Genomic DNA, 16,612 nt, shown 5'->3' with positions numbered 1-16,612 from the left:
AATCCGGGATAAGTGAAAATCAGTTTTACAGTACCTTTCAGAATTTCTTCCTCCACTTCTGATGGATCCAGAAGGTACAGCTCATCAGATCCATAACTGATTTTGCCCTTCCACACATTGTCCTCTTTGGCTTTCTTCAGCTTCAATTCAAGGGGACACCTGGTAACAATACCTGCAGTGAATAATTAAAAGGATGCCATTATTTAAAATGATTTACAGCAACAGAGGTTTGTGCATCATCGTACAATCACACTTAAATGAGCCAAGGAAAATTGGTTGTGTCTCAGTAAAGGCAGACCATGAACTGTATGGCATCCATATCAGCAGAGGGCACTGTGGGGCAACGTGTTGGTGCTCAGGTCTCAGCAATGCCATTGTGGGGAAATGACAAGCAAAAACTAAATGATTCCTTCCAGACGTAAAAGGAAGGATCAAAAATTGAGGTTTTAAGATGATTAAAGAAGTTTATAGTGTAGATACAAGTTATTTCCTTTGGCGGGGGAGTCCAGAACAAAGGGGCATAACTTCAAAATTAGGGCAAGGCTGTTCAGGAGTGATGTCAGGAAGCACTTCTTCACACAAAGGGCAGTGAAAATCTGAAAATCTCTCCCCCAAAAATCTGTTGAGGCTGCTGGTCAACTGAGAATTTAAAAACTGAGATTGATTAGGCAAGATCAATAGATATGGAACCAAGGTGGGTAGGTGAATTTGAGATACAGATCAGCCATAATCTAACTGAATGGTGGAACAGGCTTGAGGGACTAAGTGGCCTATTCCTATTCCTATCCTCTCCCAGGGAATTCTTGTATACCAGCTAATGGCTGGGTATAAAACCGAAAGAAAGAAATGCATTGATATAGCAACTTATCACATCTGTCAGAAATATCTCATAGTGGTTCACATACAATTAAATTACCTGGAAGCATGTGACTGGTGCTGTGTCAGAATTCGCTTGTGCACAGCAAGATTCCACAAGAAAGAGAGATGAAAGAGGAAAGAGTTAATCTGCCCTTGGAGGTGTTGACTGAAGGGGGAATGATGCCTAGGACACCAAGAAAACTCCCTTCTTGTCAGACTGCTTGTCTGACATCCAGTACTACTTGAGCAGAAGTCTCCTCGAACTAGATTTTGGGAAGACGGAAGACATTGTCTTTGGTCCCCGTCACAAATTCCATACCCGAGCCATCAGCACCATCCTTCCCCGGCAACTGTCTGAGGCTGAACTAGACTGTTCGAAATCTTGTCATATTTGTCCCCAGGATAAGTTTCCAACCACATATCTACACCATCACTAAGATCGCCTATTTTCCCCTCCGTTACACTCTTCCCCTGCCTCAGTTCATCTGCTGCTGAAACCCTCACCCATGCCTTTGTTACCTCTAGCCTTAACTATTCCAATGTACCTCTGGCAGGCCTCGCATTTTCCACTCATCCAAAGCTCTGCTGCCTATGTCCTACTTCGCACCAAGCCCCATTCACCCATCACCCCTTGCTCGCTGACATACATCGGATTCCAGTTATGAAATGCCTACGTTTTAAAATTCTCATCCTTATTTTCTAATCCCTCCCTAGCCTCACCCCTCCCTATCTCTTTAATCTCCTCTAGCCCTATAACTCTCGAAGATCTCTGCATTCCTCCAATTTCGGCTACTTGAGCATCCCCGACTTTAATCATTTTGCCATTGGCCATCATGTTTTCAGCTGCCGAAGCCTCAAGCTCTGCAATTCCTTCTCAAAATCTCTCCATTTCATTTCCTCTCTTTCCTCCTTTAAGATGCTCCTTAAAACCTACCTCTTTGACCATGCCCTAATATCCCCTTAAGTTGCTCAGGTTCAAATTTTGTTTGATAGTGCTCCTGTGAAGCGCTTTGGGCCATTTTACGACGTTACAGGTGCTATATAAATACAAATTCTTATTGTTGTTAGTTGCGATCTTACCACTCCCTCTGGGAAGTGACACACCGGACAGTGCCTCCAGGACTGAGCTCTTCCCGGAGCTCTGGTCTCCAATCACTGCGATGGCTGGAAGAGCCAGATCCTTGTCCACGCCCAACTTTCTCAGTGCGTCAATGAGATCAATGCAAGGGCGTATCTTCTCCTCATAGCTACTATAAAACCTGGCATCCATTGTCTGAAAATAGACACAAGAATAATCCTTCAACAATGACCACAATGATAATTTAAAAATTTCAAGTATTTCTGAGTTGCAACTAAATATTTTGACCATCTCTATGCAAATTCTTTATTTCTTATCTGACGACTTTGTATCAATGCTAAGCTCTGTAATTCTCTCCCTAAATCTTTCCAACTCTCTACCTCTCCTCCTTAAAACCCACTTCCTTGATCAAGCTTTTGGTTAACAGACAGGGAGACGGTGGCGCAGTGGTAACATCACTAAACTAGTAATCCAGCTGCCAGGCTAATGCCCTGGAGACAGGGGTTCAAATCTCACCACCTCAGTTGGAGGAATTTAAATTCTAAAAGGGCGGCACAGTGGCGCAGTGGTTAGCACCGCAGCCTCACAGCTCCAGCGACCCGGGTTCAATTCTGGGTACTGCCTGTGTGGAGTTTGCAAGTTCTCCCTGTGTTTGCGTGGGTTTTCTCCGGGTGCTCCGGTTTCCTCCCACATCCAAAAGACTTGCAGGTGATAGGTAAATTGGCCGTTGTAAATTACCCCTAGTATAGGTAGGTGGTAGGGAAATATAGGGACAGGTGGGGATGTGGTAGGAATATGGGATTAGTGTAGGATTAGTATAAAATGGGTGGTTGATAGTCGGCACAGGCCCGAAGGGCCTGTTTCAGTGCTGTATCTCTAAACTAAACTATGTAGGTCTTTCCCTTGTCAAATAGCTTACTGAGTTCAGACCCATGGAATGAACAATTTAAGACAAAGATTTCTGGAATAAGTTCCTTTTACTTAAAAAAATCAGCAAAAGATTACAATTAAGTATGCAATAGTACTGTAACATAATAAACCCAGACTACACAAAAGCATGCACAGTATTATCCAATTACTTTAAGTTCAAGTCACCATAAGCAAAAAAAAACTCATACACATGAACACCAGCAAGTGGTCAATTTGGCAGTGACTATCACAGAATCTCAGAATAATACAGTGCAGAAGAGGCCCTTCGGCCTATCGAGTCTGCACCGATGCATTAAAGACACCTGACCTGTCTACCTAATCCCATTTGCCAGCACTTGGCCCATAGCCTTGAATGTTAAGACGTGCCAAGTGCTCATCCAGGTACTTTTTAAAGGATGTGAGGCAACCCGCCTCTACCACCCTCCCAGGCAGTGCATTCCAGACCGTCACCACCCTCTGGGTAAATGATTTCTTCCTCAAATCCCCCTTAAACCTCCTGCCCCTCACCTTAAACTTGTGTCCCTTCATAACTGACCCTTCAATTAAGGGGAACAGCTGCTCCCTATCCACCCTGTCCATGCCCCTCATAGTCTTGTACACCTCGATCAGGTCACCCCTCAGTCTTCTCTGCTCCAGCGAAAACAACCCAAGCCTATCCAACCTCTCTTCATAGCTTAAATGTTCCATCCCAGGCAACATCCTGGTGAATCGCCTCTGCACCCCCTCCAGTGCAATCACATCCGTCCTATAATGTGGCGACCAGAATTGCACACAGCTGTGGCCTTACCAAAGTTCTGTACAACTCCAACATGACCTCCCTGCTTTTGTAATCTATGCCTCAATTGAGAAAGGCAAGTGTCCCATATGTCTTTTTCACCACTATTAACCTGCCCTTCTGCCTTCAGAGATCTTTGGACAAACACACCAAGGTCCCTTTGTTCCTCGGAACTTCCCAGTGTCAGGCCATTCATTGAATACTTCCGTGTTGCATTACTCCTTCCAAAGTGTATCACCTCACACTTTTTAGGGTTAAATTCCATCTGCCACTTTTCTGCCCATTTGACCATCCCATCTATATCTTCCTGTAACCCAAGACACTCAACCTCACTGTTAACCACTCGGCCAATCTTTGTGTCATCCGCGAACTTACTGATCCTCTATGTCGTTTATATAAATGACAAACAATAGGGGACCCAACACTGATCCCTGTGGTACGCCACTGGATACTGGCTTCCAGTCACTAAAACAGCCGTCTGTCATCACTCTCTGTCTCCTACAGCTAAGCCAATTTTGAATCCACCTTATCAAGTTACCCTGTATCCCATGTGCTTTTGCTTTCTTGATAAGTCTCCCATGTGGGACCTTGTCAAAGGCTTTGCTGAAATCCATGTAAACTACATCAACTGCACTACCCTCATCTACACACTTGGTCACATGCTCAAAAAATTCAATCAAATTTGTTAGGCATGACCTCCCTCTGACAAAGCCATGCTGACTATTCCTAATCAAATTTTGTCTCTCCAAGTGGAGATAGATTCTCTCCTTCAGAATTTTCTCCAATAGTTTCCCTACCACTGACGTGAGACTCACTGGTCTGTAGTTCCCTGGCTTATCTCTACAACCTTTCATAAATAGTGGGACCACATTAGCTGTTCTCCAGTCCTCTGGCACCTCCCCCGTGGCCAGAGAGGAATTAAAAATTTGGGTCAAAGCCCCTGCAATCTCCACCCTCGCCTCCCACAGCATCCTGGGACACAAATCGTCCGGACCTGGAGATGTGTCCACTTTTAAGCCTGCCAAAACCTCCAATACCTTGTCACTCCCTAGGACAATTTGCTCAAGAACCTCACAGTCTCTCTCTCTGAGTTCCATATCTACATCTTCATTCTCTTTCTGAAGACAGATGTGAAGTATTTGTTCAACACCCTACCAATGTCCTCTGGCTCCACCCACAGAATTCCCCCTGGGCCCCTAATGGGTCCTACTCTTTCCCTGGTTATCCACTTCCCATTGATATACTTATAGAATATCTTGGGATTTTCCCTACTTTTACCAGCCAGAGCTTTCTCATATCCCCTCTTTGCTCTCCTAATTGCTTTCTTAAGCTCCATCCTACACTTTCTGTGCTCCACTAATGCTTCCGTTGAATTGCTCTCCTTATATTTGCTAAAAGCCTCTCTTTTCCTTCTCATTGTACCCTGAATGTTTCTGGGCATCCAGACTAGGTGTAGCTTTTTAATTGGCAACCAACCAAGTTGCCCTCGACTGCAACCCTGAGTGACTTTTTACAACGTCGTTTATACCTTTTTCAAGGGCAGATCTCCATGTTATGTTGACAGGATCTTATTGTCCTATGAAGGTTCCCCTTAATACAAAATGATCAACACTATGTTGAGTTCTCTGTCTAAACCATGGGCTAAAAGCCCACCCTTATATTAACTACCTTCCATAAGCTTCTCGAGTCTTCACATGTGCCTTCTGTCCTTGATCAAGCAGGCCTTTACATCATCTTTTCTTATCTAATACTATGCTGTTCCCCATGAACAGTTCCACAACTCCCTTGAAACATCCGAACTCCAGCCTCCAAGCTCACTTTTAGGGTGTTCGTATTTTCCCGTTATCAATTGTTTATGCTTTGAGCTGTTCAACAGGCCTGCGAATAAACTGTTCATAATGGCTATCCAGCCCAGTTGTTCTGATTTCTTATCAGATCAACAGTTTGTTGATCATCCATGGGCCTCAAGGTGGACATGCTATGTTCTTGTTTCTCGCAACAGTTCATTCCTGCCCAAGGTCTTCCTTATTTGTGAAAACAGCTTGCAGCATTCTGCAATTTTATTCTACTTTGAGAAGATTCTTAGGCATTGCGAAGCATGTTGGTACATAAAATATGGCCAATTTTTAGTGATTTATATCACTAAAGGAACACCCTTTGTTCTTCCATAGTTGCCAGTCTCTCGCCATTAAAAAAATATTCAAACAAACAGCATAATTTAACTCTTTAAGCACTGGTAACATGCCGGTGAATCTGCATTGCACCCCCCTCTAAGGCCAAAATATCCTTTCTGAGGTGTGGTGCAGTACTCCAGATGTGGTCTCACCATAGCTCTGTAACATAACTTCAGAAGTGCAACATCTGAATCATTAAACCTAATGTGTAACTACTTCCAAGACTGTAGCCTGGATTATCCTCAGTGGTATCCTTAATATTGAAACTATAGGGGGGCAGGCAGAACAATCTGACTGCTCGACTTGGCCCTGGTGAACTTGCCTGGGTCAGCCTCATTAGCAGTGATAGAACTCTCAGGAGGCTGTGGGTTCAAGCCCCAGTTCAGAGATTTGAGCACATAATCCACTTCAGTGCAGAACTGAGGGACTCCTGTATGGCTGGAGATGCCAATTTTGGGTCAGACATTAAACGATCTGCGCTTTCGAGTGGACCTTAATTATCCTGCAGCATTATTTTGAAGAAAAGCTGGGGTCCTGGCCAATATTTATCCCTCAATCAACATCATAGAAATGGATTATCTGGTTATGTCCCTCATTGCTGTTTGCACAAATTGGTTGTCGTGCTTCCTACATTACAACAGTGACCACACTTCAGAAAGTACTTCATTGGCTGCAAAGCACTTGGGAAAGTCCTGTGGATGTGAAAGGTGCTATATAAATGCAAGTTCATTCTTTCTGTCATATTTCTCTGGGGGGGGGGTGGTGGGGTGGGGGGGGGGGGGGGGGGAGAAGGAATGTCAGCTGCCGGCTTTGGGCACCCACAGTGGCACAGCATAGTGGCTTGCCTGCAGGGCAGCACCAGAAGCAGACCTTTCAAAGCTGGCATTTAAATGATACAGGTGGAAGGATCCTAATTTCTGGCAAACATTCACATTAGCAGCTGTGATCATCAAAGAACAACACCCTGGCCGATTTTCTACCCTGCTTGCCCCTTTACTACCAATTAGGATATTCCAGGCCTGAGGAAAGGAACAGTAGGCTTGACACAGGTAAAAGACTCAGCTGGCATAAAGGGAACAGATATAACAACACCATTGGATGACATCAATTATAGAAGAAACCAACAAAACATGACCTGACATTCATCAGGAACCAACACCCAAATGTACTCTTTTAAAAAGAACAACTTCAAATAAATAAGGCCAGAGCAGAAACAAATTGACAGTGAGGGATTTTGTTTCAATGACATTACAATGGAGGACACATGAAATACCTTTAAAAGGTGTACTGCTGATCATGCATGCTAATTAGATCCTGAGGAATAGCAGGTGCTGATTAAACAAATATTTACCTTAAATGAATCAGGACGACTAGCAGAAAGACAATAAGGAAATGGTGTAAAAAAGGAATATGGGCTCCAGCTATCCTGTAGAAAGAAAATGAGGAGAATTAGTGGGAAGCATACAAGATAATCCAGAAGCATGTTAAAAAAAAATGGTCGGAGGAGCAAAGAGTGAAGTAAAATAAGAATAGCAATGAAAAATAAAACAGAACAGTAAGAAATTGTTTCAGTAATAGAAAATAAGAGGGCATGGAGAAGAGGTGAGTATCCTAAAAGGTGGTAATATAGTTGGAACTGAGAATTAATATAAAGTAGTTAATATACTAAACAGGGTGTCAGCCGTAGCTTAGTGGGTGAAACTCTCGTCTCTGAGTCAGAAGGTTGTGGGTCTCAATCCAGAGACCTGAATGCCTAATCCAGGCTGACATTTCAGTGCAACACTGAGGGAGTGTTGCACTGTTGGAGGTGCTGTCTTTTGGATCAGATGTAAAACGAAGGGTCTGTCTATCCACTCAGGTGAGTTAAAAGGTCCCAGTGCACTATTTCGAAGAAGAGCAGAGGAGTTCTCCATGGTGTCCTGGCCAATATGTATCCCTCAAACAACATCTCTGAACCAGATTATCTGGTCGTTTTCACATTGCTGTTTGTAGGACCTTGCTGTGCACAAGTTGGTGGCCGTGTTTCCTACATTACAACAGTAACTGCTTTGTCTTGTGGTTCCCAGAACTTCTTAAATTATCACACTTTAGACAGGGATACTGAAGCTTGCATCATATTTTCCAAATATCTCTCCATTTGTAGTGGAATTATACAATGTGTGTTTGGTACATGTGCTGTTGTGCAGGAGTGAGTGATGTGGCATTCTAAAGATATTGTGAGAGGAGTGCACTGTCTTTTCTAGTTCCAACTTCTCCACAGGTCACAACATATATTTAAATGTTTACTCAGTTACTGATACGGTCAATTATAGACTCTACTCTTTATACCAAAATAAAATACACCAACCAGGTTTCTTTAATAAACAACAGAATTATCTATTTATTATGAAAGACTTATCCAGTAACAATGCAAAGCATTAACACACAGATTGAAATATGAAAGTTCCCTTTTTAAATTCCCCACACACAAACTCACACACATTGAAAAAAAAAACAGAAATTCTCTCTGCAGAAGTCTGTTACAAAAAAAGACAAAAAAGAATACTTTGGGCAAATACTTGCCAATTCTTGAAGAAAAAAAAGATTTAGAAAGATATCAGTTGTCCCTTTTGATCTGGCATCCGAGTACACACAGACAGGTCACTGGGATCTTTTCTGGAGCAGTTCTTCTCTGGCAGTATTGAGAATTAATCTGGCAGGTTTTTTCCAGCTTCTCAGGAGAAATGTGGCATCAAAGGTTTTGGTTATTATACTGAATATGTAGGGTTTTTTTTCAAAGACAGGAGGAAAGAGGAGCTGATAAACTGAACCTTTCAGGATCTCTTAGAGAGGTGCAGGAAAGATGAGATGGGTGTTTTTTCCTTGGCAGGCTGATCTTCAACTATCTTAAAAACAGTTCACACCATAAATGAACTGAAAACAATTTCAAACCCCAAACAGAAAGTCAACCTCCTGACCTGCATAAACCTTGACATGTAGCTTTTCTGTAAACATCTCCCCTTGTCCAAGGTTCCTGTTCTCTATTAAAGGTTGTTTTTAGCACTCCTTGATTCTTTCAGTAATTGTTTTCGCAGTCAAGTGTCCTTTCAATGACCCCAGTGAAAAAGAACAAAGTCCAACATTTCTTCAGACTTCCAAGCGAATCCATTTTCAGAATTTAAATATGATCCTTAAAACATATTTAAAAACAATAGAAGCACTCTCGCAACTATATATACACACGCGTATGCTTGAACAATGTACATACTAAGTCATTTTTGGATTATATAACAAGATAACATCCCTCTTTCTTTTTTTAAAAAAAGCAATGTCTTTTTACTATGAATATAACTTTTCCAAACATTGTTGTCATCCCTATGGCCAATATGTATCCCTCAGACAACATCTCTGAACCAGATTATCTGGTCGTTTTCACATTGCTGTTTGTGGGACCTTGCTGTGCACAAGTTGGTGGCCATATTTCCTACATTACAACAGTAACTGCTTTGTCTTGTGGTTGGGGAGTCAAGAACCAGGAGGCACAATTTCAAAATAAAGGGGGAAGCCACTTAGGACCAAGATGAGAAGAAATTTCTTTACTCAGAGTGTTGTGAATCTTCGTAATTCTCTACCCCGGAGGGCTGTGGAAGCTCAGTCATTGAGTGTGTTTAAAACAAAGATTGACAGATTTCTAAATACAAATGACATAAGGGGATATGAGGATAGTGTGGGAAAAAGGCATTGAAGTGGATGATCAGCCATGATCATATTGAATGGCAGAGCAGGCTTGATGGGCTGAATGGCCTATTCCTGCTCCTATGTTCCTAAGTTGTCTTTTATTTTCTGCCATTCAATAGTTCTGCAGGTTATTTCATGTCGGCCTTGAGAGGTATAGCTCGGAGTGACAATAAGGCAAGGTTTGGGTCTTCCTTTGTCTCTCGACATTTCTTGACTGTCTGTACATGTCTTTCTATAAGACCATGTCCCCATGGGTAATGTGGTGATGAGGTTACGATGTTGAATCCACACTGTTCAGCAAACTCCTTAAACTCTCTGGAGGTGGATTAGGTTCCATTATCACACATCACCCTTTCCAGAATCCCTTGCTCAGCAAACAGGACGAGCACTGCTGTGGTTATTGTTGTAACTCTCAAATCTTTTACCTTTATGATGAATTGGAACTTTTAGGGTAATAGTCTGCTCCAAAAATACAATTCTTGGTTGTGTGTGAATAAATCAGCTTCCACAGTATGCCATGGTGTGGGTGGTACCTCACTAACCATCATCTCCTCCTTTGGATGTGTATTTCTATACTTCTATACACTGCGTATAGATACCATTTTTTTCATTGTCTTTGTAGATGCCTATCCAATACACAGTCGATCTGGCTCTAAGCCTACACTTCTCCATTCCCATGTGGCTTTCGTATCTTCTGGAGAAGTCATCTCTGCATCGTTTTGGATATGATGATTCTAGATCCGGCCAACAGAACACTGTCTTGTAGTGAGATGTCATCTATGATTGACCAATACTACTCTATTACTGGTTGTGTTTGTTGTATCTTTTCCAGCCATTCCTGAATCACTTGCTGAAAGCATCTGCAACTCTTCATCTTTACCAGTCTAATCTCTGATTTGACTCAATTTTGGTGCTGACATGTTCACTAGGTGATGTATCTTTATACCAAGAGGTTTTATTTTATGTTTGTCATGTGGCAACAGACGAGATAGGGTAATCCAGTAGCACCATTTCTGTCTGGCTTGTATTTCAGAGTGAACTTGTAACTCTGAAGCCTCAAGAGTGACCTCTGTAGCCTTGCTGGTGCTCGACACAGATTTTTCTTTTAGATCTGTTCTAGTGGACAATGAACACTCTCCACTATAAATTTTCTCCAGTAGAGATATGTATGGAATTTCTCGCATCCATACACGATTGCCAAAAGCTCTCTTTCTATGTTGGCATATCTGGTCACAGCTGATGTTAGAGCTTTGGATGTGAATGCTATCGGCTTTCCTTCTTGTGCCAGGGCCGCTCCCAGTCCTTTTGTAGAAGCATCTACTTGCACAGTGACAGGTTTCGCCCAGTTGTAGTATGACAGACTTGTCTCCTTGCATATTACTTCTTTGAGTTTACTGAAACTCCCGCATGTAACTCTGTCTATTGGTACTCAATATTTACCCTCATCAGTTCTCGTAGGTTTGCTGTGTGCTCTGACTTGTGAGGTATGAAAGAGCTCATGCATTGGATCAAGGCAAGAAAACTTCTCAGCTCTTTTGTGTCTCTCAGAGCTTCCATTTCAGAGATAGCGGTGACTTTTTTAGGACTTAGTTTGACTCCATCAGGTGTGTATACCATTCCGAAGAATTGGCATTCTGTCTGTGTTTAGCTTGACCCCAGCTTTTCTGGTTCTCTCCATGGCTTCATGTAGGTGGTATTTATAGTCTTTCTCATCTACACCATAGACCTGGATATCATCAGTTATGCTAACTGCTCCTTTGCAACCCTGCATGTCTCATCTATTTTCTGTTGGAACACATCCTGGTTCACTTTAAGGCCAAAAGGTAGATGCAGGAATTTGTACCATCCAAAGAGTGTGTTGAATGTTGTCAACAGCGAAGATTCCTCGTCAAGCTTCACGTTCCGGTCGCAATTTCTGACATCAAGATTGCTAAAATCTTTTGTCCCTGCCAGTGCTGGTGTGATCTCTTCCAGTGTTGGAATAGGGTAATGATTCCTCTTTATTAATAAAAACAAGAAATGCTGGAAATACTCAGCAGGTCTGGCAGCATCTGTGGAGAGAGAAGCAGAGTTAACGTTTCAGGTCAGTGACCCTTCATCAGAACTGACCTGAAACATCAACTCTGCTTCTCTCTCCACAGATGCTGCCAGACCTGCTGAGTATTTCCAGCATTTCTTGTTTTTATTTCAGATTTCCAGCATCTGCGGTATTTTGCTTTTATTCCCCTTAATTGCTGGATTAAGATCTTTGGCATCCAAGCAAATTCAGAGCCGTCCATTTGGCTTCTCTCTCACCACGATGGAATTTACCCAATTTGTAGGCTCTGTGACTCTGGAAATCACTTTATTTTCTTCCATCTCTTTGAGTTCTCTTTCTATCTTCCCTTTTAGCTCTATTGGTACTTTACATGGGGGATGAATCTCTGGTTTTATCGCTGGGTCAATAGTGATGTGATACTCAAAATCTTCAAAGCATCCAACAGTCTCATCAAAACAATCTGGATATATTTGGGCCAGATGTTCCTTGCTTATGATTGGAGAACGTTTTTCAATGGGTGTGCAACTTTCAAGCTTCATTGATACATCCTTCATCACATGGTTCACTGAGATCAGCTGCAGCTCTTCGCAACTGCTCAACCCCAGGATAGCTGGACCATCTGTTACAGTGATTTAGAATATACAGTGAAATTCCTTTGTGCATCCCTCTGATCTGGGATATTCCCAGCTGTCGAATCGCTGTTGCACCATATGCTGTCAGCATAACGTCGTTTGGTTTCAGAGCATCATTCTTTGGGTAACCATTCTCTTTCAAATTTTCAGGCAAGATCTTCTGTTATAGTCTGAGTGAGATGATGTTACTCAGTGCTCCAGTATCAAGCTTCAACTTCAGATTTATGGTTGTGGGCTTACCTCTCAATTGTCAATAGACTCACCTTGTTCCTGACTCAGGCTCTGAAATTCAGAACGGTGGATCCAATGGTTTGCCTTTGGTTGACCACGTGTGCTGAATTCCCCAAAATTCTGATCTGGGTTTTTACTATCATCCCGACGCATTTCCCAGCTATTGAAAAGCACTAATTCTTCCTCTCCTGTCCACAAAAGGATGTAGCTTTTTCCCTTCACTAATGCCTTTCAGAAAACTACTGAATGTCAATTTGCACTTTTGCTTAAACTTTTCGAATCCCTCCACCACAATGTCGGCCTCCCAATTCATCATGGGCTGAAACTGCACATTCATTGCATCTCTCTTCTTTTATGTGATTTACAATGCTTTTTTAAATTCATTTCATGGGATGTGGGCATGGCTGGCAATGACAACATTTGTTGCCCATCCCTAATTGACCTTGACAACTGAATTCAGAGGGCAGTGAAGCGTCAACCACATTGTTGAGAGTCTGCACTCACATGTAGTCCAGACCAGGTAACGATGGCAGATTTCCTTCTCTCAAGGACATCAGTCAACCAGATGGGTTTATACAACAATCAATGATAGTTTCATGGTCACCGTTACTGAGACTAGCTTTCAATTCCAGATTTATTTTAAATTAATTAATTGAATTTAAATTCCACCAGCTACTATGGCACCCGTGTCCCCAGAGTTGGGTTTCTGGATTACTAGCCCAGTGACATTACCACGACGAATTCAGGTTGTTTCACTCATAAGGTTTGAATTCTACCCACAAACACCTTGCTGCCACCATATTACGTCTCGTGGTTCCCAGGGCTTTTAAATAATCACAGTTTAGACACTGGAGCTTCCCTCATGTTTTCTCACATCTCTCTATTTGTGGCAGCATAATACTATGTGTATTTGGTACACAGAGAGAGTGATGAGGAATTCTAAAGACATATATACGCTTGAACAACGTAGTTCCAAAGTCATTTTGGATAATATAAGAATATAGCAGTGACAATGCTATAAAAGTACTTAATTGTCATTAAAAAGCTTTGGGACTTCCTGAAGTCATGAAAGGTGCTATATAAAAATGCGAGTATTTCTTTGTAAAGGCTTGCTTTATACAATGTTTAACTAGGGAAACAGCTGCGATAGCAAATGTCAGACGTTGACATTAAATGAGATCATAGTCTTAGACAAAAGAGGCTTTAAGCAAACAATAAACTGATGATTGAGTCCATATTCCTTCAGAGAGCCAGCCACAGGCCCAATGGTTTGAATGGCCCGTTTCTGTGCTGTAAAACTCACTGGCTGGGATATATGCTGGCAATGGGGGTCTCGACATCCGGAAATAGCGATGCTGAGAACCCCGAGTCACCTCTTCTCCGGAACGCCTGCCGAATCTAGTGCCAACTAGGCACTTAAGTGGACAGCGGCGGGCCTTCTACAGGATCAAGGACCCTGTTGCCGGAGGTCCTGTCCTTGGAGAGCTGCTGGCCAATTAGAGGCTGGCAGCTCTTCCACTGAGCAGTGCCATCACTGAGGTGGAGCACTTACCGGAGGCCCAAGAGCCGCAATGGACACAGGCCACAGGTAGGTCGGGGGGAGAGGTCCCGCGGGGTGGGGGTTGCAGGGTAGGGGGTTCGCTAACAAGGGCAGGGAAGTGGCTCTTAGCGGGCCGACACCTTCTCGATGCCAGGTCCCTCATTCAGGCACTGAATGACTTTTAACGAGGGACCATTCCCTGGAGCCGGCCCTTAATTGGGGATTAATTGTCCAGTTAAGAGCCTCAATTGGTGGCAGGGTGGGAAGGCCGTTTGCCTCCCACCGCAAAGGCCACAAGGATGGCGCAGTGGTTAGCAACGCAGCCTCACAGCTCCAGTGACCCAGGTTTGATTCTGGGTACTGCCTGTGCGGAGTTTGCAAGGTCGCCCTGTGACTGTGTGGGTTTCCGCCGAGTGCTCCGGTTTCCTCCCAGCCAAAGACTTGCAGGTTGATAGGTAAATTGGCCATTGTAAATTGCCCTTAGTGTAGGTAAGTGGTAGGAGAATGGTGGGGACGTGGTAGGGAATATGGGATTAATGTATGATTAGTATAAATGGGTGGTTGTTGGTCGGCACAGACTCGGTGGGCCGAAGGGCCTGTTTCAGTGCTGTATCTCTATGATTATGACTATGATTGATTCCATGACCTGTCTACCTCATGTCCAAAAAGCCTTTGACACAGTTCTATACGAAAAGCAGCTGCTTAAGTTTAAAGCATGGAGCATTTACACTAACATCTGGGAATAGTCTGAAGGGTAGGAGCAGAGGGTACTTGTCAGGGGAGTCATGTCAGGGTCAGAAGTGTTGGTTTAAATACCTCAGGCACTGGGGTTGGTGTCTCTACTGTTTTAAATTAATGACTTGAGTTCTGAAGTTCAAATCGAACTGATCAAATTCACAGATATTACTAAACTAGGAAGAATATCAGAACCTGAGGAGGTAACCAGGATTTACAGATTGAGTCAGACACATACAACAATAACTTGTATTTATATAGCACCTGTAATATAGTAAAATATCTCAAGGCGCTTCACAGGAGCATTATTAAATAAAATTTGACACCAAACCACAAAGAAATATGAGCATAGATGACCAAAAGCTTGTCCATCAGTCATTGGGAAATTGCTGGATTCTATTATTAAGGAAGTCTTAAGAAAGCACTTAGAAAAGCACAGTATGATTAGAACAAGTCAACATGGTTTTACTAAAGTGAAATCCTGTTTGACAAATTTGTTAGAGTTTTTTGAGGATGTAACGAGTAGGGTAGATAAAGGGGAACCAGTAGATGTAATATACCTGGATTTTCAAAAGACATTCAATAAGGTGCCACACAAAAGATTAATTGGCAAGATAAGGGCTCATGGAGTTGGAGTAATATATTAGCATGGACAGATGATTGGTTAACAGACAGGAAGCAATGAGTGGGCATAAAAGGGGCATTTTCAACCTGGGAGGCAGCAAATAGTGGAGTGCTGCAAAGATCAGTGCTGGGGCCTCAGCTATTTATAATCTATATTAATGATTTAGATGAAGAAACAGAGTAATATATCTATGTTTGCTGATGATACACAGGTAGGTGGAAAGGTAAGCTGTGGGGAGAACACAGAGAGGCTGCAAAGAGATATAGACAGGTTAATTGAGGCAACAAGATGCAGTATAATGTAGGGAAGTGTAAAGTTATCACTTTGGTCATAAGAATAGAAAAGCAGAATTTTTTTTAAAAGGTCTTTGTTCAAAGAGACTTGGGTGTGCTTGTACAAGGAACACAGAAAGTTAGCATGCAGGTACAACAAGCAATTAGGAAGACAAATGACATGTTGGTCTTTATTGTAAGGGAATTAGAGTACAGGAATAAGGAAGTATTGCTACAATTGTACAGGGTTTTGGTAAGACCACGGCCGGAATTTTATGCCACCCCAATGAGTCGGATGGTGGTGGGGGGTGGGTGGAAATGGCGTAAAATGGAGCACGAGGCTCCGGGAGGCCTTCCCGTCCCACTTTACGTCGGGAGGGGGGGCGAAAGACCCAGGCCAATCAAGGCCCTTAAGTTGTCAATTAACGGACACTTAAGTGCCTTTGCCCACCTCCACGTGGATTTTATGCATGGCAAGCGGGCATCCTGGAGTTGGAAAAGGCCACCAGGTAAAAGTTGGCGGCCTCTCAGAGCCCCAGGAGTGTGCCCTGAATGTCGGGCAGAGGGTGCCCAATTGAGGGCCGCCCCAGTTTCCCCAACTACCCCCAGGACCCAACACGACCCCCTTCCCCCCCCCCCCCAAACGACCACCCTTCCCTTGCCGGGACCCGACCAATTACCCCCAGTAAGGCAACCAAAACTCATCTGAAATCCCGGCTCCACGTCTTCATCTGCCGTTGGCTGGGCTGCAGTCCCAGCAGTGACCACCGCTCCCGGCCCATTGATTGGTCGGCAGCTCAATGTGGCGGGACTTCCTCCCTCAAGCAGGTGAAAGTCCCGCCTCACAACAGTTAAAGTTTGGGGACCTGTAAATGCAGGACGGATCCCCAGGCTAGGCAGAAGTCGGTTCGCCACCGACTTTTACGTCGGTGGCCAGTTCCCGTTTGCCCAATGTAAAATCCAGCCCCACATCTAGAATACTGTGTGCAGTTATAGCCTCTACGTTT

The 16,612-nt window shown here is 43.3% G+C and overlaps 1 protein-coding gene across 10 annotated transcripts in view; it reads right to left on the bottom strand.

Annotated features, from left to right (window-relative positions):
• LOC137374696 (interferon-induced GTP-binding protein Mx3-like) overlaps positions 1-16,612 on the bottom strand; it is a 62,307-nt gene that overhangs the window by 29,251 nt on the left and 16,444 nt on the right. For 8 of the 10 annotated variants that reach the window (XM_068041209.1, XM_068041210.1, XM_068041207.1 and 5 more), the window contains 3 exons: positions 7,167-7,241; positions 1,939-2,131; positions 35-172 (listed from right to left, as the gene is read on the bottom strand). In XM_068041209.1, coding sequence (XP_067897310.1) covers positions 35-172; positions 1,939-2,131; positions 7,167-7,241 — 406 coding nt within the window. The remainder of the gene's footprint in view (positions 1-34; positions 173-1,938; positions 2,132-7,166; positions 7,242-16,612) is intronic. The other 2 variants (XM_068041211.1, XM_068041216.1) reach the window with 1 other exon arrangement.

This window comes from Heterodontus francisci, chromosome 10 (genome assembly GCF_036365525.1).
Source record: "Heterodontus francisci isolate sHetFra1 chromosome 10, sHetFra1.hap1, whole genome shotgun sequence".
Lineage (NCBI taxonomy): Eukaryota > Metazoa > Chordata > Chondrichthyes > Heterodontiformes > Heterodontidae > Heterodontus > Heterodontus francisci.
The sequence above is the reverse complement of the archived record's forward strand: the minus strand, read 5'-3'. Positions and strand labels throughout refer to the sequence as shown.